This window comes from Natrix helvetica (genome assembly GCF_964273705.1).
Source record: "Natrix helvetica genome assembly, chromosome: 1".
NCBI lineage: Eukaryota > Metazoa > Chordata > Lepidosauria > Squamata > Natricidae > Natrix > Natrix helvetica.
The window spans coordinates 88,603,772-88,628,249 of NC_138548.1; the positions used below are offsets into that span (position 1 = coordinate 88,603,772).

Consider the following 24,478-nt stretch of genomic DNA (forward strand, 5'->3'; position numbering starts at 1 on the left):
AACGGATCAAATTCACGGACGCTCGACCAAGGCAACTTTATTCCCGGCCGGTGACCCCAAGCTACGACCTCCAACCCATTGTTCTTTGCGCCGCCACTTTTCGAGATACGCGAGGACGCTCCTCCCCCGCGCCGGAGTCGGAAGGGCTGGGGGCTTTTTCCGAAAGGAGCTGCTCCGGCCCTAAGAAGACTCTCTGTAGCGCTATGGCGGAGCCCTTTGGGGACTGCGCTTGTCCGTACAGGAACGGCTTCGAGGAAGCAAAGGTAACGGGCTGCACTCAGTGGCACCCGCCGATTCAGTTCTCCCTCAGATGAGGGAGAGAGATGGCGCGCAATAACCTAAGGTGTTAATTGCTCTCTGGCTGTCCAGGTCGAGTTTTATAATTCGATCGCTCCCCTAACGGGAGGCTTCCTGCAAGTCTGTCTGACTAAGGTGCGGGCAGTAAACTTGATTTTTGCTTAAAAGTGTGGCCGGCAAAAACGATCGCTAGGAGACGAAAATGACTTCATGGCACACAATCGATAAAAATTCGACACTGCTGCAAAAGAGCTTCCCTTTATTTATAGTAGGAATAGCATCCGTTAAAAGCCTCAAAACGTAACAGGAAAGTAGCCTTCGCTTGTGGTTGTGTCCTGCCTATGACACCTTGATCTAAATGTAATGTTTCAGGAAGAATTAATGCAGACTCTTAGTAATTGTAGGCAGGGAAGATGCCAGGCGGGTGCTTGGATACAGTACTGAACTGAGAATGGATTGTGGAGTTGACCTTTCTGATATAACATCCGATTTTTTTGATTTACTATTAGGTAAGGTTAATGCAGCAGATATAGTAGAGTCATGGGGTGCCTAATGTTAATTGTGAGCCTGGTCTGTTCCACCAAATGCAAAGATTGATCTTGCCATACAGTTTTCCTTCTTTTAAAAAAAAGTATTAAATGTTTTACAAAACACATAAAAATTAACACAAACTAATAAAGAGTACAGGGAGAAAAAAAGGGGAGGGGGGAGCGCAAAAGGAGAGAGAGAGAGAAAAAAAAGAGAAGCTTCCAATTTCATCTGCCACAAAATTAAATATGTTGACAAAATTAACTCTTACTCTATGATTACAAAGGAAAATGTGTAGTTTTTTCCCCAGAAAGTCTATAGGCAGTCATAAATGTAAATATTGTTTTTTTGTCCAAGCAAAGAAGTCAATTTAGCCAAACCTGCAAGTTCCATCATTTTCATTAGCCATTACTCCATTGTGCCTTGTGTCGATCCTTTCCAGTTTTGAGCACGTACTATTGATGTTACTTTCCCAATCATTGTCTTTCAGTCTAAACTACCTTGTAGGATTGTAGTAATCGGGAAAATAGGAAGAAAGAGTACTAAGGTATGCTACATTAAGGTCATTAATGAAATATCTACCATCTATCTATCTATCTATCTATCTATCTATCTATCTATCTATCTATCTATCTATCTATCTATCTATCATCTATCTATAATAAACAAAGCAAGCATGGACAACTCCTGAATCCACACAACTTCCTGATCAAAAACTTGCATGGAGTTGACATGTATAGATTTTTTTCCTATAAATCAATCAATAAAAAAATAAAATGCTAACCTCAGACTCAACCTCTAATCATTTCAAAGACCCAAACATGTAGTTTTCTTGGTAGCTGCTAAGTCCTCGACTTGCATTGCCTTCTTCAGGATATTTTTTGAGTTTACAGTTTAACTTACAATCTACATATTCCTTGTGATCTCCTATTAAAGTATTAATCATATATAATTCTGTTTAGTTTCCAAGCCAGATAAGATCGACCAGATGATGCCACATGTTAAGATGGGAAGTGCACCAAATTGCAGTATAAGTTCTGAATTTAACACAGTGTTTTTTTTAAAGGACCTACCAAGGTGGTGCGGGAAGGGTTGACAACAGAAAATCCCAAGTCAGCCTACATCAATTTCACATCTTCACTCTGACCCACTGCAGCCATTTCCATGCCAAATTCAATAATTGTCTATGTTCTTACATGATCCCCACTCAATCTTTTGCAGTTTTGACCCTTTTTATATGTGACACTCCCAAATTTCACATCTATGCTTGTGGGGAAGCTGAGGAGTTCTGTGACATGGAAGTCAACAATCTTAATACAGCCCAGGTTTGCCTGGTATATGTGTCATACTAAACTGTTCTATGCATCTCCTGTTTTATTTGTATGAAACCAGTCAATGTTGCTTTATTCAACAATCTCTGGTTTATAAAATAATGGCAGGAATACCTGTGAACATAGCCATTTTGTTTTAAAACTTCTGGTTTGAAGTTTATTCAATAAAACCAAGAAACCAAAACAAATTGTGGCATTATAAACTAAGCATGTCTGGTTTTTAACAGGCCAGAGAAGGAGAACTTGTTTTATTCCTGATTTTCAAGTCTATAAATTACTCCAGTGGAGAGTCCTTGGTCTGCCCTTTGCACTAAACAAAGCATAGAAAAATCTTTCCCAATTTGGTTGTTTTTGTTTACAATTCTTGCTTAGCAGGAATTATCAATTTGTAAAGAAGAATTCTTCACAATCCTCATATAGAGAGTCGCTTTGCAGAGTGAGATGGGCGGCATATAAATTTAATTAATGTTGTGTGACATGGAAATCATGCGAATATAACTCTCAGTTCCTTCCTTTTTGTGCCAAAACGTAGTTTGCCATTGGGTCTGAACTATAATTTGTCAATTTATATCAAAAATAGAATTGCAAGCCTTGATCAAATTGATCTGATTGGGGCTTTTCTATAATTTGCTGTACAATGAGAAAACTGTTGAAGTAAAAATCAATCCAACTATGTTACCCAAATTATGTTTCCCATTAATGAAAAATTAATAGCCACGGTAGCCATGCTCAATATTCAGGGAACACTAAATTAAAGATGGGCAATTTTAGTGACTGTCAGCTGCACTTAACATTTTTGGGAAGATTTTTGTATTAACTCATTATCACACAAGTGCAGCTTGAAAGATAAGAAAACATCTAGTATGGATTTTAAAAATAGAATAAGTATTGGCTACTTGCCGTTTGGGATAACATTTGCTTGGTACTCCCAGAAGAGTAGCTCCACTTGTACAGTTTAATTTTTGTGAGTCAATTATTAAAAATCTCCAAGAAAACATTTGATTTTAAGCCAGGGAAAAGAAAAGAATTTTGGGGAAAATAAATTAATAAACAATCTAATAGAAAACATCTTGCATACCTTACTCTTAACTTTAAATCTGGGAAATTTGGTGACACTATGCCAGTGAAACCTACAGATAGGAAGGACTGTAAAATGTATCATGTCATTATTTCCATATGTAACATAAGTTGCAGCTTATCTTGAAAGATACTGAAGGGGAAAAACCTTTCACCTTATGGAAGTATGTCTAATATTTTGCCAGGGTGCATGTATAAAGGCTAGATTATACATAGTAATATGAACGCTTACAGAGAACGCTTTCTTTTTATAAACAAATCAATATTAGTGGTGAAGAGTTTGTACAAAGCTGTATTCTGCCAACATCCTTTCGCATTAATTGTTCTGGGGTTGCTATTTTGCAGCTGTCAAAATGTGGTAAGTGAAGGATGTCAAACTGCAGATGTTAGTGATAATTTCAGGAAAAAAACTCAATTTAAAAGCCATTTTTAAAGTTGATTATGCTGACAGCTTTACTCAAACAAATGGAATGAGTTTGAAAAACTTAATTTGTGTTTTTTATCTGAAATAGGAAGTGGTTCTTTTTAAAGAAAATGTATAGCTATCCAATCATAATGAAACATCTGTTGCACATCTTAAGAAGATATATTCAAAACCTTTCCTAAATAACTTGTCAAGACCTGAAGGACATAGTGCACTCTGAGTCCTTTGGAGAAGGGCAGCATATAAATCCAAATAAACCTAACAAATAAACCTAACAAACCTTATTGGACCACTCAGTGGCTTTTAATGCCATTAGCATTTATATGAAGCTGCTGGGAGAGGTCACCCACAGTTTGGGTTGTTATATTACCAATATGTGAATGACACCCAATTGTAAATTGCTACTGTGAGTTACGAGGGAAATACTGTCAATGCCTATTCCTGATGCCTTAAATAAAGTCAGGGTCTGGATAAGAGAATAGTCTGAAATTAAATCCTAATAAGATGAGCTATTGTAGATTCATTAAAGCTATCAGTCACCAGTAGAGTTGTTCCTTGAGGGGTAAGCACTAGTCATCAGAGAGCAGGCTCACAACTTGCATACTTGGCTTTGGCTGGAATAGCAGGTAAAAACCAAGCCAGAGATATCTATAACCAGCTGTAGTTGGTGCAACTCATGCCATTATCACCACCTGTAGAAGGAAAAAGAAATGACATTGAAGGACAACAGAAAGAGCTGCAGAGTTGTAATTTGAGTAAACGTCCTGGACGTTTTCAATGGTGAAAAGAGTAAGGTTCTACATTTAGGCAACAAAAACGGAATGCACAGGTACAGTATAGGTGGTACCTTACTCAGTAGTAGTAACTGTGAGAGGGATCTTGGAGTTCTAGTGGACAACCATTTAAATATGAGCCAGCAGTGTGCAGCAGCTGCCAAAAAAGCCAACACAGTTCTAGGCTGCATCAACAGAGGGATAGAATCAAGATCACGTGAAGTGTTAATACCACTTTATAATGCCTTGGTAAGGCCACACTTGGAATACTGCATTCAGTTCTGGTCGCCACGATGTAAAAAAGATGTGGAGACTCTAGAAAGAGTGCAGAGAAGAGCAACAAAGATGATTAGGGGACTGGAGACTAAAACATATGAAGAACGGTTGCAGGAACTGGGTATGTCTAGCTTAAGAGAAAGAAGGACTAGGGGAGACATGATAGCAGTGTTCCAATATCTCAGGGGTTGCTACAAAGAAGAGGGAGTCAAGCTATTCTCCAAGGCACCTGAGGGCAGAACAAGAAGCAATGGGTGGAAACTAATCAAGGAGAGAAGCAACTTAGAACTGAGGAGAAACTTCCTGACAGAACAATTAATCAGTGGAACAGCTTGCCTCCAGAAGTTGTGAATGCCCCAACACTGGAAGTCTTTAAGAAGATGTTGGATAGCCATTTGTCTGGAATGGTATAGGGTTTCCTGCCTAGGCAGGGGGTTGGACTAGAAGACCTCCAAGGTCCCTTCCAACTCTACTATTGTATTGTATTGTATTGAGACTATCCCTAGTTTTCACAAAGATTAAGGGAGGGAGGTGAGATGTGCATTCAATTTTGAAAAATTCTATTACTACATATTTATAATAAAAAAGTTGATCTACTATATGGCATTGGATTCTTAATATGATCTACCTTACAGGGCAGATACTATCCCATTGTAGAGTCAGTATTGACTCTACAATGTTGACTCTATAGTGTTGACTCTCAATAACTATTTATTGATTTGTATAGTGGCTCGTCTCAATTACGTGATTCTGGGCGTCCCAGAGATTTTCTACACGATATATAAATACTTTTAACCCAAATAATAAATTAACCACTAGAGATGTATTAAAAAAATATTAAATGATCAGATATTTTTTTGTTTCTCCTATAGGAAAATGTGCACCCAAGGAATTTGATTCCAGAACTTTGTCGGCAATTTTATCATTTAGGATGGGTTACAGGAACTGGTGGTGGAATCAGCGTGAAACATGGGTAAATAATACGAGAAGTTTTAGAATTCTTTTAACTCATGCCAGTTTTTGAAAAATAAGAGTTTGTGAAAAATGAAACACAACACTTATTAAGATGCATTACACTCTTCAGGTAACTCAAAACTAAGTAGATATTATTTATCTCCTGATGTAGGAAAAAAACTACATACAGTTTAATAACTCAAAAATGTTGTGGAATTTGATGAAGCTTTTGATGCTTAAATGATTCAAATTATTTTAGCATAATTCACAAATCTATTGATTGAATGTAGAACACAAAGCAGACACTTCTGAGTAGGGACATCTCTTTAGTATTTCTAAAAAAGGTACACATGAATTTTCTGCAACGACAACACACATTATTGGTACAAAATCATGAAAGAAATAAAATACCTGCATTTACTGAAATATTTACTAGATTACAAATAAATCTGTCTATATATTGCAGAAATTTCATGATCTTTAACTGGGCAAAACAGTGCATCATAGAGCAATAATTTTGAACCAAAGTTCCTCAAATGGGCTGATTTACAGAGTGTGTCCAAATTCCAGGACTCCTGAGAGAATGAAATGTGGGAATGTTGTGATTGCTTTAGAGCTGCAGGGTTGATATAGCAGTCACATGACTATTTTCAGGGTTCTGTTATAGTTTCCTAGCCACTCTCACAATCCTTTAGTCCTGGGGTCCCCAACCCTGAACCACGGACCAGTAGCAGTCTGTTCGGAACCAGGCTGCATAATGGGGATCAAGTGAAACTGAAAGCATCCCCCTCTCCCCCGGTCTGTGGAAAAATTGTCTTCCATGAAACAGGTTCCTGGTGCCAAAATGGTTCAGGGCTGCTGCTTTAGTCACTTCCATATCCTGCAGCAGCCACACTTATCTGCCAACTGAAAAGGGAAGGGAGGAGTGGAAGGAATTGGGAGGAACAGGCCACCCTTCCAGGCCCAAACCTCCCCCCCCCCAATTTGGCCCTACTTGTCATTTCCAATATGCACAGCCCTTTTACACACCCTGCCTGACCCATGACACACACATCCCTGCAGCTTACTTGACCCACACAGTACCTCTTACGCATCCTGTGCACCCTTTATGATCCACCGCCCCTTACACCTTCCCTGACTAGCAAGATACCTGTTGTGCACACACCCTTCCTGATCAATATCTCCACGCAACTCCTTGCTCCCTCCTCCATTCAACAGCAGTTACTTATCTGCCTGTTGGCCTTGAACTTGCAACTGATTATTGTCTTCCCCACTGACTTTCTCTCTGCAAGTTTCCCACATGGAAAAGCCAGCAGGAATTCTAGAGAAGAAAGAATGAAGGAAGCTTAGGAGGAAGAAGGGAATGAAGAGTAAAGAAGGAAGAAAAAGAGGGAAGGAAGAAAGGTGGAAGAAAGCGGAAGGGAGGGAGGAAAGACGGAAACTTTGGGAAGGAGTTACCCAGTACATTTTCTAAATAAGTAAATACAATAGGGAAACTGGCAGGAAGTTGGAAATTGCTCCCAGTCCTTCTGCTTTTTCCCCTGTCCATGGTCATTCTGTTCCTCTATTTAGGTAAGATTTCTCTGAAATGATGATCCCACAGTTAGAGAAGTACAGTCATTCAACCTAATGAAATAGAAGATCTCCCTTTTTCCTCAACATGTGGAAGTTTGGAGATCTCCATCAAAATGGCATGGGGGGTGGGGAATCTCAGCAATAATTCCACAATGTCTTTTAAAAATCCAGATTCCGTTCTTGCTGAATAAAGTTTTGCGTACACATTTTGTTTAATCTGTATGCATGTATACACTCCCAAATGTTATCAATCTGAAACTGCTGGGAAAATCATTTCTACTTCAAAGAAATCATGTCAGTATTTTACTTTGTGGGTTGTTAGCGCCACATAGTGGTAATAAAAGGAAAATCATGTAATATGTCTACATAAAATAACTTCCTAATGTAAGTTTTGCTCCTTCAAATGAAATTTTTCTAACGTTTCTATCTCAATCTTAGGAACAAGAAATAATTTTTGGTTCGTGATAGCTGTTTACATGTTCCACTTCAGAGTAAAAAAAAAGTCACATAATAAATTCATGGGTTTATATTTCTCAATAATTTCAAATAGTAGTAATATTTTTGTGCATATACAGATTTACATCTCAGAATATAATATATTGTCCTTCCTAGTTATAAGGGGTTTTAAAAGGTGTTCAGTGTTATTACAGCTCTGTTTGGGTCAGTTGCTCATATATATCTGCTAAAACTGTTTTTATGATGATCTGTCTTAAGGGAGGCAGGAAAATTATAAAATCATTTTTCCGCCAGAAAAGAGAAATACTTTTTCATTTTTCCATCATTAGTTATCTGCCATTACAGTCAAATGTTATGCATACTAAAGCTCCCCAAAAATGCAATGGGTTAGTTAAAGCAAGCATATTGCCATAAGTGACTTGGAGAATGTTTTAGCATTAACAAACATATTGCAAATGGTTAAATTTTTAATGTTGCCAATAGCTGTGCTGTAGGCTTTTTGCTGTTTGCGAATACTTGACAAATTAGTGATCCAATGAGATCTGACTCATGAAGATAGAATCTCTGCCACTTCTTTCTGATGTAAAGATAATGCTAACTTTGCCTTCAAACAGTAGAAAATCTGGTTTTACCTGACTAATTAACCACTAGGTGTCCCTGTTCTTCATGCTTACAAAAGTAAGGATGATTTAAAATAGTTGTTCTTAAAGGAGACTATTTTATTCTGTCCCACAGATTTTATATAGAGATGTGTGAAATAGTTTTTTTTCCTTTTAGCCGTAGTCATTAACCATAAGCTTTTTGTTTCCACTTTTCCTTTCAGGATCCTGTAGCTTCTTTTAATTAAGTTGATTTGTGTCTCTGCAATAACTGCGTGTTTTTTTCACTGGTACAATTTACAGACTATGTTTGAAGCTTGCTCTATATAATCGCATTGATTGTACTGGTGAGACAAAATGTCAGGGATTATAAATGTAGCTCCATTGCATTAATGCTAATTGTTCTCGAGCTAGCCAAACCTATGGCAATTTGTTAAGCACAGTTGCCAAAATGTAATAGTGGAAGCAAGTATTGTGTATCCTGTAATGTCTGTAAATGAACTTTAGCTTTTCTTGCTGCCTTCTGCCTACAATTACAATTCTGATTTCTCCTTCCCTCCCAGCAATGAAATATATATTGCTCCGTCTGGTGTCCAAAAAGAAAGAATACAGGTAAGTAAATATGAGTAGTATTTCTATCTGGATTGTAGCCTTTAAAATAAATTCACAGTCTCTCCATACTAATTCATGAGAAAGTCCTCTGGAATTCTTTCTAGATGAACACATTAGTGGTGGCATTCAATTTTTTTTACTACCGGTTCTGTGGGTGTGGCCTGGCTTGGTGGGTGTAGCAGGGGAAGGATACTGTAAAATCTCTATTCCCTCCCCACTCCAGGGAAGGGTTTCTGCAAAATCCCCATTCCCTCCCAATCAGCTGGGTCTTGGGAGACAGAGAATAGATGGGGATGGGGCCAGTCAGAGTTGGTATTTACCGGTTCTCCGAACTACTCAAAATTTCCGCTACTGCTTCTCCAGAACCTGCTGAATACCACCTCTGGAACACATATAGAATTGTTGCTACGTGTGTTGTTAAAAAGAATTTTCATTTTTGTTATTTGCTTCCTCTGGACTATATGAGATTTTAAAGATTTTGAAGTTGAACGCTAGGAGGCAGTATGAATGAGTGGGGGAGCAAAAGTGAAGTATGCTATAGGAATCTTTTCTTTTGCATACTATCTAATTAAGGCATTTTATTAATATGTAAAAGGTCAGTCCCTTCCTGTAAGATGGTCAAAAGACAATCACTTTGACAGGCCATGGTAGGAAGCTTGTTAGAAGACATAAAAGGAAGTCACTCTCTTACATCTCTACTATTTTATATTCCTACATGAAAAACTAGAGACTAGCTAAGTCTGCCTTTATAACTATTTGATAATTACCAGTGAAGAAATATATGGTTCACCTGAAATGATGTCATCCCTTCAAGATAGACCAGACTAGGAAACCAGTGCCAAAGAGGTCACTTCTATTTTTATTGTAAAGCTATAGTAATATAATCTTGCAGGACTGAATATGCTTCCTTCTCCTTCCCTTTATCTTCCAGTAAACTAAGGAGGGGTTTATCTGAGACATTTATTTAACTTCCTTTCTTGACCTGGACTCAGGCCCTGTTTATCTGACAGTTGACGATAATTCTTCCTCCTGTCCTTCAAGAGATTCCCTTGGCTCTCTACAGATGGCCTGCTCTCTTGTTATTGAGGACATGTCCTCACACAAAAGCCTCCATCTCTGGGTCAGCCTGCCGCTAGGACATATTGAAGATGAATCAAAAAGAAGTAGTAAGAAAGGAATGTTTTCCAGTAGAAAATGCTGTAAGAGTTCCTCAGTGTAAACATTTGCATAGGGAGAAACCTAAGGCAGGTTGGGTACCTGGAGAACTCCATATGGCCTATTGTCATATTCTCCTGCTCCATTCAGCCACAGGGCTATATGTCTATTCTCTCCCCTGCCCATCCACTCCAAGTAAAAATCCCTGGCTTCTTCTCGCCATAACCTCTGCCATGACCTCTGGGCTTGCTGGAGAGTACCGCTGCCAGCCCTGATTGAGGCAGCAAGTCAGCTAGTCAATAGGCTAAAGAATGCACTCTACCATTACTCTGCTGCCTCCCTCTTTCCCCCCAAGTGGGATCTGGTTGAGGGAGAGTGGCAGGCAACAAAAAGGGGAAAGAGTTTTCTGTCCTACTCCTTGTTCCTCCACTAAAGTGACTTCTTCATAGGGAACTTGTGCTCAAGGCATGACAAAAGAACTACATTCAGGTTAGCAGTTTCCAACTTTCCTCCATCTGAGTCTTACTGGGCATGAGCAAATACAGATTATCTATTTTACCTTTTGACTTTAGGCTATTCTATCTATTATCTAACTATCCATCGGTGAACACTTCCTCTCAATTTGCAAGCTAGGTGGGAAGAGGTTCCTCTTTTATAATTCTAGAATGTTGCCAACATTTTTTAAACAATGAAAAATACTAGTCCTGTATGAGAAACATTATACTGCGGTGAATTCCTGGATTTTAAATTAGATGTTTTGCGAAGTATGAAAAGTTATAATTCACAAATTTTATGATACTATTATAAAAAGCAGTATTATTAGTTAGAACTAACTTACAGCCTCTTAAGATTGCATTAATCTTCATCGATATTAATGCATGTTTTCTAATTTAAAACTGGAAACTTATCCCAATTTATTTGGGTGTATGTTCCACTGAATTAAATGGATTTGATTACATTGTGCATATTTAAATAGAGCTGTGTTTATTTATTCCTTTGAATGTGCCAGATTTAGAAGATGGATTGTGGGTAATTGCAGTCTCAGTTTTCATTTGTTTGTTTAATCTTTTCAAGGACAAATATTTGAAAACCGATCACCAAGGCTGTGATGATTGCAAATATTAGTGGTTAATAAGTTCAGTCCATTAAAATCAAGCAAATGCATTGAGTATAAAGTAGAATAATTAAATTGACAATTATACTCTCTTACTGTACATGTAATCTTAGTGAAGTCAGTGCCCCTTCCCTTTGTATTGTGATGTATAAGTTCAGCAGGTTGTATGCTTATCAGTGTTACATCTATATTGTGTTGAAGTTGTGGATAAGCAATCTTCCAAGTGTTATCAAAAGTTATAAAACCATAAAATGTTATACTATGTGCAAAAATAATTCTAAAACCATAGAAGTTATAGAATGTGCAAAAATAACATGATTAAATGTCTTGCTAGGTTCTCTGTTCAGAAGAGTTTCACTTCATTTTTACGATTGAATGGAAGATAAAATGCTGCATATTTAGGAAGAGCTGAGCTTCCGACAGCACAAGCATTATAGCCAGTCAATGCTGCTTATAGCCAGCTTCTCCTGCATAGTAGAAAAACCAGTTTCAATTGAGCTTGAACTTGGAAAGGATATTTTTGGACTGTCCGTAGTGTGTGTGTATACTTGCATAGGTGCCTCACTCATAAAGTACATTTTCTTAGAACCCTGATAAACTGAATCAATTGTATCAACATGCTTTTGTTCTAGTACTTTCTCAATTTGAAATACCCTTGTCAAAAATAAATTTTCATGGTTTGTCAAACTTTTCTAAAGCATTTTTGTTGTTGTTGTTGAAAAGTGATGGTTATCCCAGCTGGCTGTTCTTTCATTATAGCCCGAAGACATATTTGTGTGTGATATTGAAGAAAGAGACATTAGTGGCCCTCCATCCTACAAGAAACTCAGGAAGAGTCAATGTACACCTCTGTTCATGAATGCTTACATCATGAGAGGTATGGCCTAAATATTCTTGGAGGTAGATGCCATTGATAATAGAGTGATTTTTGTCTGTAACGTGACTGGAAGGCAGATGATTATGATGATTTAGAGGCCACCAGACTCCTAGCAATTCTGGATGATTTACAAATGATTTCAAACATGAAAAACAAGACAATAAAAATGAGAAACAAAAGAAGGATAGCAATGGCAGGGATAACAAAGTGGGTGGAAACAAAACAACCTAGGTTAAAAGGATGTCTCGTTCATCTTCAGCCAAGGCCCAAATGAAGATATATTACAGTTCAGTCCTCTTTTTTTTTTAAAAAAAAGAAAAAGTAGGAAAGGGCACGAAGTGTGGCGTCTGGAATTATTTCCAATCCCTTAATAATAGGCTTGATGTAGAAAACATGGCCAGAAGGGAGGGGACCCCAGAAACTGGCAATATTCTGAGTCATTGGCCTCTCCCATAGCAGACATTTTTTTCTGGATTTTTGTTTTGCTCCACAACCTCCAGCTTAATTCAGTCCACTTTTAAACTCTATTTTCTTTTACCAGTTTACCCCATACCAAATTTGATCCTGACTCAATACAATACAATAATACCATACAATACAATAGCAGAGTTGAAAGGGACCTTGGAGGTCTTCTAGTCCAACCCCCTGCCTAGGCAGGAAACCCTATACCATTCCAGACAAATGGCTACCCAACATCTTCTTAAAGACTTCCAGTGTTGGGGCATTCACAACTTCTGGAGGCTGTTCTAACTGTCAGGAAGTTTCTCCTCAATTCTAAGTTGCTTCTCTCCTTGATTAGTTTCCACCCATTGCTTCTTGTTCTACCCTCAGGTGCCTTGGAGAATAGTTTGACTCCCTCTTCTTTGTGGCAACCCCTGAGATATTGGAACACTGCTATCATGTCTCCCCTAGTCCTTTCTATTAAACTAGACATGCTATCATGTCTCCCCTAGTCCTTTTCTATTCATTTTTTAGAATGATCAAGCTGATGTAGAGAAAGAGCCTTAAGCCAGTTTATGTAATTAAAGGATGTAGTTAGTTCCTGAAGGTTTTTTTTAAACCTCCCAATCTAGCCTATAGCCCCGAGGTGGTATTCAGCAGGTTCTAACCATTTCTGGAGAACCGATAGTGGAAATTTTGAGTAGTTTGGAGAACCGGTAAATACCACGTCTGACTGGGCCACCCCATCTATTCTCTGCCTTCTGAATCCCAGCTGATCGGGAGAGAAATGGGGATTTTGCAGTAACCTTCCCCTGCCATGCCCACCAAGCCACGCCATGCACACCAAGCCACAGCCACAGAACCGGTACTAAAAAAAATTGAATCCCACCACTGAACATTCTAGAGAGATCTCAGTAATGTCTTATTGGAACAGATTACAAAACTACAGCAAATTCATTGACAACAGCCCTTATTTTATCAGTAGGATGTTTACAGTTGTAATAGAATTTTTACCGTAGCAAATACTTTATTCGTAGGCAATAATTTAAAAAAAAACTAATTAATGTGTTTGCTTCCCAAGTTCCTAGCTGATCTGACTCTTCCTGTTAGTTGGAGTAAAAAGAAAGAGAAGGAAAATGAAAGCTGGAAGGTGTGCAAAGAGAGCTCTTCCTGTGCTTTTTGTAATTCATACCTTATATTAAGAATAGTTGGTTTTAAATGTATGTCCTGAAATAGAGGATGGGTTTGAATAAAATATCCATCCTGAAATAGGATGATGCTGAAATGGAGGGAGCTTTTGATTTAGAAGAAGTCCAGTCAAAGTCAGTGTTTCTTCTTGTCTTCCCACATCGAGAATTGTAGAGAATTATAACAAGAGAAGACTACATCTATCCTTTTATTCTCAGGCGTTCAAGTTTTAAAGACAAGAAATTACGAATATTGAAACAATTCTACTTCTAGTCTGTTGGTGGCAGCATCCCAGTGTTAAAAATTGTTTTGGAAGAAACTAGTTTAAGACTATTATAATAGGCAGACATAATTTCCTTACATAGCTATGATTCTAATAGATCTGACAATAAGCACGATCTTGCATCTTTTCCTAAACCCACTGAAAAGATGTATGGAGATCAGTGACTTCCATAATGTGCAGTCCATGTTACAGAGCAGGGGTGTCAAACTCATGTCGTCACAGCGGCATCACGTGATGTATCGGGACTTTTCCGCCTTCGCTAAACCAGGTGTGGGCATGGCAAGCGCGTGACGCATCCGGCCTGTGAGCCAGGAAGACAGTCCTGCCTTACTGTATGGCAGACATTTTGATAGGTACCAAATTGAGGAGGGCTTTTCTTGCAATATGTACTGCTGAATGCACACATAAGTGTACTCGGGTAACTATAAAGGTGAAGACATAATGACACATGCATGGGAAGACATAGTATGAGGTTTGCATCGTGGCATTATGAGACATATTTTGTCTTTTGCCCTCCTCCCCCTTCACGTACACATATATAAACATCAATCAATTACATGGAACTATTTATTAAGCCACAAAAGAATTAGGACTTATCGTATATAGGTAGTCCTTGATAGATAACCATTCGAAGTTACAATGAAAAGCAGTGAAAAGTGACACTGCCATTTTTTCACACTTACAACTGTTGCAGCATCCCTATGGTCACATCAAAATTCAGATGATCAGCAACTGGCATGTTGCTATGACAGTTGTAAGTTTCATGTGACCTCCTTTTGCGACCTTCTGACAAGGAAAGTTAACGGGGGGGGGAGAGAGATTCGTTTAATAAACATGTTACGATCTTAGCGACTGCAGTGATTCACTTAACAACTGTGACAAGAAAGGTTGTAAAATGGGCAAAACCCACTTAACACCTGTCTTGCTTAGCAATGGAAATGTTGAGCTCCATCGTGATTATAAATCAAGGATTACTCGTAAACTGCAAACTCGTGTCTGTAACCTTTAACTTGGCAAAATAGTGAATCGTAGGGAAATAATCTTTGAACCAAGGTACCTAAAATGGGCCAACTTACAGAATAAATACTGATTTTTTGAATCCTATCTTCTTTAAAAATATTGTTTTAGGAGCAGGAGCAGTGATTCATACTCATTCCAAAGCTGCTGTAATGGCCACACTTTTGTATCCAGGGAAAGAGTTTATAATCACTCATCAGGAGATGATCAAAGGAATCAGGAAATGTTCTACAGGGGGATATTTCAGGTAATTTACAATAATAAATAACATTGGAGTAATATGGAGTACTTCTTCATACATAAAGTTTTTGAAAGTCAGTTTTTGTCTTTTGTAACAAAAAAATACAGGTAGTCCTCAACTTATAACAGTTCATTTAGTAACCGTTCAAACTTAACAATGGCGCTGAAAAAAGTGACTTTTGACCATTTTTCACACTTATGACGGACGTAGCATCCCCTTGGTCACATGATCAAAATTCTGACTCTTGGCAACTGACTCATATTTATGACGGTCGCAGCGTCCCGGGGTCATCCCCTTTTGCAACCTTCTGATAATGTGGAAGCCAGATTCACTTAATAATCATGTTATTAATTTAACAACTGCAATGATTCACTTAACAACTGTGGCAAGAAAGGTCTTAAAATGGGGCAACTTAACAAATTTACTTAGCAACATAAATTTTGGGCTCAATTGTGGTTGTAAATCAAGGCCTACCCTTAAAGACATTATCACATTATGCATTAAATGAAGGGGTCTAGGACCCACAAAGGTATATGTGATAATTGCTAGTCTTTGACATGCTAGAAAAACTTTTATAGTTTTTGTATTCAACTTTTATCCTAAACTCCCAGAATCTAAAATGAATCCATCCCAAACACATGCTCCCAATTATGTGAATACCGAGAAACCTTTTTCAGAATGGTAAAGACAAGCTTTTTATCCTGTTCTTCATAAATTTATCTTGATACTTACAAAAATTGATTATATTTATAGTTAGATGGAGTCACTGAAGCAGTAGCATGAGCTTAAATAGACTCCAGAGGATGGTAGAGGACAGGAAGACCTGGAGGAACGTTGTCCATGGGGTTGTGATGGGTCGGACACGACTTCGCAACTAACAACAAGAATAGTTCCATGGGCTCAAACTCCCATTCCTCTCTATTGAAGTAGCTATTCAAGAAAAGAAATAACTTTTAAGATCACAACAAATCTCTTTTATTCTGCATATCATAAAAAATGGGTTAATTACTTAGTTCTTTGGAAATTTGGAGACGGTATGAGGGATAAAATGAGAAGGGGAAAATATTTTATCAGCAAGAGGATTGAACGACCTAGCACTCATTGTAAAATATTATTTAGTCTAGCAGTCACTAGACTGCTAAAGACTATGCTTTAACTGTTCATTATAAGGCAAGTTTTAATTTTGTGAAGATTATGCCACCTAACAATTCCAGCAATGAACCTGTGATTTTTCTTTCAATTATGAATTTGAGAGAGAAAACAAGTTAAACGTATATCAAGTCCCTAAGTAAAATGGCTTGGACATTTCATTGGATTGATATTATCAACATAGCATTCTAAAAATCTCAGCTATGAACAAGATTCAGCAGAGTACTCACTGGATTTTGCACAATGAATAATAATTGTGGGATTAAGTTATCTTGGCACTGTTCAAACCAATTTAATTCAAATTGTCAGACTACTACCTATATACTTCATACTTATTTGATTTTAGGATAATATATCACTACCATAAATAAAAGATGCCTCAGCTTCTCTTACATTGGGATATGCTAACATTTTACCTAGTTTGGAACATAGCATTCTAGACACTCCGAAAAATACAGCAGTATGAAAGGAGATGTTTCCACATGTCCTCCATGAAACCGGGGATGTGTTGTAACACCTACTAATTGGGTAATGCTGTAAACATGTTATGTATAATCATTATTACTTCCACTTAAAAACTAGCTACCAAGTTTACAGTGGGTGCTCTTAATGTAGGACTCCAAAGTTACTAGGAAAACATGGGGATTTTTTCTAGTAACATGCAGATAGATACGGTATGTAATTTGATAATCGGACTCTGACTGACCAATGAGCTCTCTGCTGCTTTTCCAATGGATAATCTTTTAGAACCCCAGATATCCTGGGTGTTTTATATGGTCTACTGGTCAACACTGTGGAAAGCAAGGAGATGGCGCAAATAAAGCAGAAGACTGGAACAGAGGCAGAAGAAGGAAATAGTTGAAACTGTTATTTCTGTGTAGCAGAATACCAGGCTTGGGTTAAGATGTTTAAAGATCAGAAGGCTCAGTCATTCAGAAAGCCACCAGATAAATATCCCATTACTGACGTCCAACCTTTCCATAGGGAGGGTAATAAGAGGAGATCAGGGCTAGAATATTTATTTTCATTCCTTGAACATGAGTAAGCTGTTGCCAGATTTCATAACAGTTGAATTGGACTAAACATATCTACCTAGTAAGAGCCACTGAGCTCAGTACAGTTTGCTACCAAGTAAACATGCACTAACCTTCATTTGCTTTGCACCCAGCACAAATGTCTGTTGATAGTTTCTTTCTTTTCCAAAGAAATAAGCCATCCCCAAACCAGTTTTCTCTAAACCCCCCAAGGATATCTTTCAACTTCCTATGAAGTAAACCATATTAAAGAGATCTATTCCTAGCAAAGCCATGGTCTGCAAATACTTTTCTGAGAATAAGACCCATTCAATTCATAGTTGAAGAGTTGAATGCAGTATAAGCATGGATGGGTTTATGCTTGCTGAAAGTAGCACGAATTGCTTTCTACCACTTCCCCAAAACAGCCCATTCTTATATATTTACTTTCTTTTCCTTCCTATACCCCATCTCTATCTAATGTTTTTCCTGAATTAGTAGAGCTGTTTCTATTATGCAAGAGAGAATAATATGTATGTTGTACCTTGTAAAATGTAAAAATAGGCTTTTACATTTAAACTCATCTTCCTTTTGGGTACAAAATAACAAGTGGTAACAAGTAGTAATAAGTGATTCGGTACATTTTGCTACTTTTTGAAAACAAGAATACAATCAACTTTTGGTAATAAAAGTGTGATATCTTTCTCTGTTACATCTAAAATAAATTACACATAATCGTATAGTTGGTATTATCCAGTCAACATTAGGCTGTCAATATCTTTAAAACTACTGAGGTTATAGTCTAATTTTTCCCCCCAGTAAAAATACAAACAGCACTGAATTCATTCAGATTTCTTTATAAGTAATTTTGCCACTGCTATCTTAATCCTTGTTTGGATTATGCCCACTGAATGTATGTACCCAATTACTTTTCTCTTATCTGATGATCAGTATCTTGAAATAGGTGAAAAAGCAATGTTTAAAATAAGTCTTTAAAGATTCTCATTGTGAATAAGCTATAATATGTATTACATTTTTTTCTCAATTACTTCCTTTGCCAAAATTAAACAGGCAGTTGTATATTTGATGGTGGTCTATTATGATAACACAGTACTACAATTATCTTTGTTGTAATGATTTCATAGATTCTTGGTTTTGAAATGGGGGAATGTTATTGCTTGCTTTAATTGTTGATCACATTTGGATATGTTAAAAAGAAAACATGGACATAAATGTTTTAAACAAATTGAACAAACAATGCAATGATAACTAGGTATGAGAGGCTAAAATGACCATGTTATTCATGTCAAGCAATCTCATTTTTTTCAGATACGATGACATGTTAGTTGTCCCTATTGTTGAGAATACACCTGAAGAGAAGGACTTGAAGGAGAGAATGGCACATGCAATGAACACATATCCAGACACTTGTGCTGTGCTAGTCAGGCGTCATGGTGTTTATGTTTGGGGTGAAACATGGGAAAAAGCCAAGACAATGTGAGTAGAATGAGGAAGTAAACCAATATATTGGTGGGCCTATCTCTTCTAAAACTTCTTAACATATAAGTATAGCTGGATTATGTTTGCTTCTACATCACCTGATTTTTCTGTTTTTATTTTTGAGAATTGGGAATTATTCCAATTACCAAGTGTAAAAATATTATATACTGTACTCTGTTTTTACACTTGTTTTATAAATACTTAGAGAGCTTCTATTTGTTATAACAACAACAAAGTTTTAAAAAGATTTTTGAATGGTGATAAGGTAAATACAGCATAGGTTTACCAATTGTGTAAGGAAAATACTGGTACCTCAGAATTCTGCTTCTCCATAGTGAAAAATATTTTAAAATAGATATTATTAACAAACTAATACTATATTCACCTTAACAAAATGTTAGGGTTTTTTTCCCTCTCAAGTATATTATTTTACAGGGGGAAGGTTGTCTTAGTTTGGTTGAGAGTGGTGGTGCAGTGGTTAGAATGCAGTACTGCAGGCTACTTCGGCTGACTGCTGGCTGACTGCAGTTTGGCAGTTCTAATCTCACCAGGCTCAAGGTTGACTCAGCCTTCTGTCCTGAGCTCATAAAATGAGGACCCAGATTTCTGGGAGCAATAGGCTGACTCTGTAAACAGCTTAGAGAGGGCTACAAAGTACTGTGAAGCGGCATATAAGGCTAAGTGCTATTCCTGTGCTATTGTTATTTGAGATAGACCTGGTTTTTTTCTGTCTGTATCTATCATAATTCAGAATTGTCGTCTTTTACTGTGAATGCAGTATTGTACATTGTGAAAACTTTCACTTTTATTTCTGCTGCGATAGTAAATTAGTTGATTTATATTTATATAACAGATTTGAAAACAAAATGTATGTAACCAAAGGACCACCCTCATTTATTTATTTTTCCTTTGTGTATTCTTCAGGTGTGAATGTTACGACTACCTTTTTGACATTGCAGTACAAATGAAACAGCATGGAATTGATCCTTCTATAATTCCTAGTGGAGAAAATGGAATTGTTTAGCAAGTTTTTACTTAAAAACTACCTTTCAGTACAATATTACTGGATTTCTAGGACGTGTCTGATTATTAAACACTAACCATTCAACATTGTTTATTAAAAGTCTGAAGGACACCCAATTTAATTTCTATTCTTCGTGTAGATATTGAATTATATTCCTTTACCCCTCAATTTATGTGATAATTCGTTTGTTTTGGGATCTTTGTAATTCATGTTCTAGTGTTGAACAATACATCATTAAAACAAGGTGGCCTTACAACTTTTAAATTCAGAGTTCCTTTTTTTTCTTTTTTCTTTTTTTCTAACAAGAAGCACATCATGGGATCCAACAGGGGAAATGTTCAAAACAATTTCATATAGGTGTAGAAAGACTACCATGAATAAAAGTATGCCAAAATAAGATATTAGCTTTTACTTTTGAAAAATGACACTTTAAGAAAGTGAGCAGATTTGTCCTACATGCTGTTTTCTTTGGATAATTCAAAATACATGTCAGCACAGAAATCCTTCCAACATTTTAGGTATTTGAAAAGTAATGAGAGGAGCCTAAAAAAATAGTATGTAGAAATGAATGGTGTATTTATTTTATCAAAATGTTTTAGAGGGTGTCAATGTAGTTAATAACATTTTAAAAGTTCCATATGTCATCTTATAATTTGATATGTTAAGAAAAAGTAAAATGGGAATATATTGCTGTAATTTACACTTCAGCGTTATTTGCTTTGTGGGGATACGAGGGATGCCTGGCACAAAGTTTGAAAGGCAGAGTTAAATCTTGCCATACATGAAATGATAATTATTTATTAAAAGGACCTTCAGGCAAATATTAAAATACTATTTAAATGCAAAATGATATGAGCCACTTATCCCTGCCATTAAAATATATAACACTGTATGCAATGGAAGGAACAGAAGACCTCTTTAGTCCTGGTGACACTTTATGCAAACACTGTCCAATATTAACTAAATATTTGTCAATTACATACTGTATATCACATAATCTCCTACAGAAATTAAAACAAGTAATGCTGAAAAGAGAACTGTACGTTCCAATTGTATGAGCATTTGATACACAGAGATGATTTTATGTTGACTCTAGTTACTAACATTAACTTCAACACAGCACTATAATCACTAAAAAGAAAGTACAGGGAAAGCTGTATGAAGCCTCCAACAGAGCAATGTTCAGATTTTACTATACCATAAAAAAATTAAGATCCATGTGTATAGGTACAGAGTGCGATACCACTGGCTTGATAATGGCAGTTGTGAAAATAAAACTGGAAAAGTAATTGATTGGAAACTACTATGAGTTAACTGGGTGGCTTGTCTACACCACAAGCATATGTCATTTCAGGATGCCACTTCAAGGGGAGTAATCACGCCACTTTATTCTTCTTTGAGCAGACCCTACCCCAAGTAGTGTGTCCAGCTCTGGATACTGAACTTGAAAGAGTCAGAAAGAATTTAGGAAAATTTAAAAGTGATCAAGAAACAACCCCATAAAGGGGATTTTAAAAGAGCTGAGCATGTTTAGCCTGCAAAAAGAGCTACAGGGAAATATGATAGCACTCTCCAAATACTTGACAGGATGTTGGAGTAGAAAGTCAAGTCCTGTTTTTTCACATTCCACAGTGCATGATATGGACTAATAGATTTAAATTACAGAAAGATCGATTCTGACTGACTGCTGGAAAAAAATATTCCAGTTAGGAAAAGCAGATCAACAAGGGGAACAATTATCTAGAGATGTGGTAGGCTCCCCCTTCTCTGATATGTTCAGTAAAAGGTTAGACAGTCCTCTCTTGAAGTTATTTAACCTGGATTCCTGTATTGAGGAAGAGGTTAAATTCTCTGGCCTCTTCCAATTCCAATGTCAGATTTTATATTATGATACATATACAGTACATTCATACAGATATACACACAGGCATACGTGCATATGCATGGTATTTTGATAAAAATAATTAAGCTTTTAGTATGCTTGCAGTATACTACTTGCAGTAGTAGGTGGCTCAGTGCCTAAGACACTGAGCTTGTCGATCAGAAAGATCGGCAGTTCAGCGGTTCGAATCCCTAGAGCCGCATAATGGGGTGAGCTCCCATTACTTGTCCCAGCTTCTACCAACCTAGCAGTTTAAATGCATGTAAAATGCAAGTAGAAAAATAGGGACCTTGGTGCGAAGGTAACAGTATTCTGTGCGCCTTTGGCATTTAGTCATGCTGACCACATGACCACGGACACGTCTTCGGACAGCGCTGGCTCTTCGGCTTTGTAATGGAGATGAGCACTGCCCCCTAGAGTTGAAAACGACTAGCGCATATGCAAGGGGAACTTTTACCTTTATGGTTGCAGAATGGTTTTTCATCAAGTAGGCATTTCTGCCACTATTAAAGGACAGTCAGTTTTCAGCTATTCCCCTTTTCTGCTTCAGCCACAGTGGGGCATAGCAATATGTTGTTTGGTGAACATCATGGAAGGTGATATGCAATAGTGAGGTGAAGTTTAGTTCAACTAAAGCAGTCAGGAAAAAGGTTTCCACTAGATTGAAACAATTTCATTAGTTTAATAATAATAATAAATAATAATAATAAATTTGAATTTATTAGCCGCTCCCTCTCCAGACAGGACTCGGGGCGGCGTACAATAAAACATATAAAACATAAAACATATGTGCAAACACATAAACATCCAAATGCACACATATACAAAGACATACATGCACGGAGGAGGTAATAAATTACATCACATTTAGACAATTAAAAGTCACCATTAAAATACCCCATTAGTAATACCACAATTTAAAATTTAAAAGGACTGTCAGGAGGAATAAGAAAAAATTTACGGTTGAGCCAGGCCAGATAATTGAAAGAGGTGGGTCTTCAGCTGTACACGGAAGGAGCGGAGATCGGAAGTAATCCTGATGTCACGGGGGAGGTCATTCCACAGGGCTGGGCCCATCACAGAGAAGGCTCTGCTCCTGGGTGTCGCCCCCCGACACTGTTTAGCGGACGGCACCCGAAGAAGTCCCTCTCTGTGTGAGCGGATTGGTCGTAGGGATGTATGGGGCAGGATGCGATCCTGCATGTAACTAGGTCCTGTGCCATGAAGCGCTTTAAAGATCATAATCAAAACCTTGAAACGCACTCGGTAGACTACAGGAAGCCAGTGCAGCTCGCGCAGGAGAGGTGTTACAGGGGAGTATCTAGTCCTCCCCATAATCACCCGCGCGGCCGCGTTCTGGACCAACTGCAGTCTCCGAGTGCATCTCAAGGGAAGCCCCATGTAGAGAGCATTGTAGTAGTCCAGGCAAGACGTCACCAGCGCATGGGTGACTGTGCGTAGGGCATCCCGGTCCAATAAGGGGCGCAATTGGCGCATCAGGCGAACCTGATGGAACGCCCCCCTTGCCACGGCTGTTACATGGTCATCCATGGACAGCCGGGCATCCAGGAGGACGCCCAAATTGCGCACCCGTTCCATGGGGGCCAGTTGCTCGCCCCCAATGGCCAGAGATGGAAGCAACTGGTTGAACCGGGAGGCCGGAAGCCACAGCCACTCCGTCTTGGAAGGGTTGAGTTTTAGTCGGAAGCACCAGATATCCTGGTTCTTTGCGAACTAGAGGTTTGCTTTGAAATTTTTGATAGTTACAGGTGTCAGTAGAATTGAGGCTCAAATATGTTAGAAATATTTCTAACATGAGCCATGAGAAGCATCTCTTTGAGGATCTTCCAGATGTGTGGCACAAGCTTAGTATCTAAATTGGCTCTTAATTTCCGAAATTGAAATGTTAGCAAAAATATCTGCTACCCAAAGTCAAAATGATAGCAGAAATGTCTTTTTTTCATATTCTGCATGACATATGAGGCTTTTAAAAAAAGGATTTCCAGTTCAACACAACATTTGGTTCACTTGGAACAGAAGGGAATCACAAAATGTTCTAACTCATTAAGCTCCTTTTGAAAGATCATATTGGAACATTATAGCTCCTGGTCATAAGAGCACTACATTGTCAATGCAAAAGTCTGTCTGGTCCAGTGTTCTGTAACACAGCGTTTAAGTAAATATACTTAAGAAGCTGGAGTAACATGACTCTTCTTTTCCATTATGAATCCTAATGCTGATATTTCTGTCAATGTAGTTTTGATTGCTATAATGCTATAGCATTATATATATAAATATATATTTATATATATGCAACACACACACACACACACACACACAAACATACATACATACATACATACATACATTCATATATATATATATATATATATATATATATATATATATATATATATATATATATATATATATATATACATAAATACATATATATATAGCATATATATAAATATATGTATTTATGTTGCAACCCCTGGTATGCCCAAATATGGGAGGGAACTCACTATTCCCCCTTTCTGTCTATCAGCTCACTGCAGGAGACCATCCAGGCAGAAAACCATATTTTTAATGTTGCCTTTTTATATTTGTGTTGTATTTGTGCTGATAAATAAATAAATAAAGGAAGACTAGTATAGATCTATTTCAAGCTATTTAGCTCATCAGCTAGCCA

The 24,478-nt window shown here is 37.5% G+C and overlaps 1 protein-coding gene across 1 annotated transcript; it reads left to right on the forward strand.

Annotated features, from left to right (window-relative positions):
* APIP (APAF1 interacting protein) lies at positions 1-20,160 on the forward strand. The gene is made up of 7 exons (XM_081936550.1): positions 1-263; positions 5,579-5,679; positions 8,854-8,902; positions 11,931-12,048; positions 15,089-15,224; positions 18,710-18,877; positions 19,805-20,160. Exons 1-7 carry the CDS (start codon positions 204-206, stop codon positions 19,902-19,904), a joined length of 732 nt encoding a protein of 243 aa, XP_081792676.1. The 5' UTR covers positions 1-203; the 3' UTR covers positions 19,905-20,160.
* Positions 20,161-24,478: the final 4,318 nt, after the last annotated feature.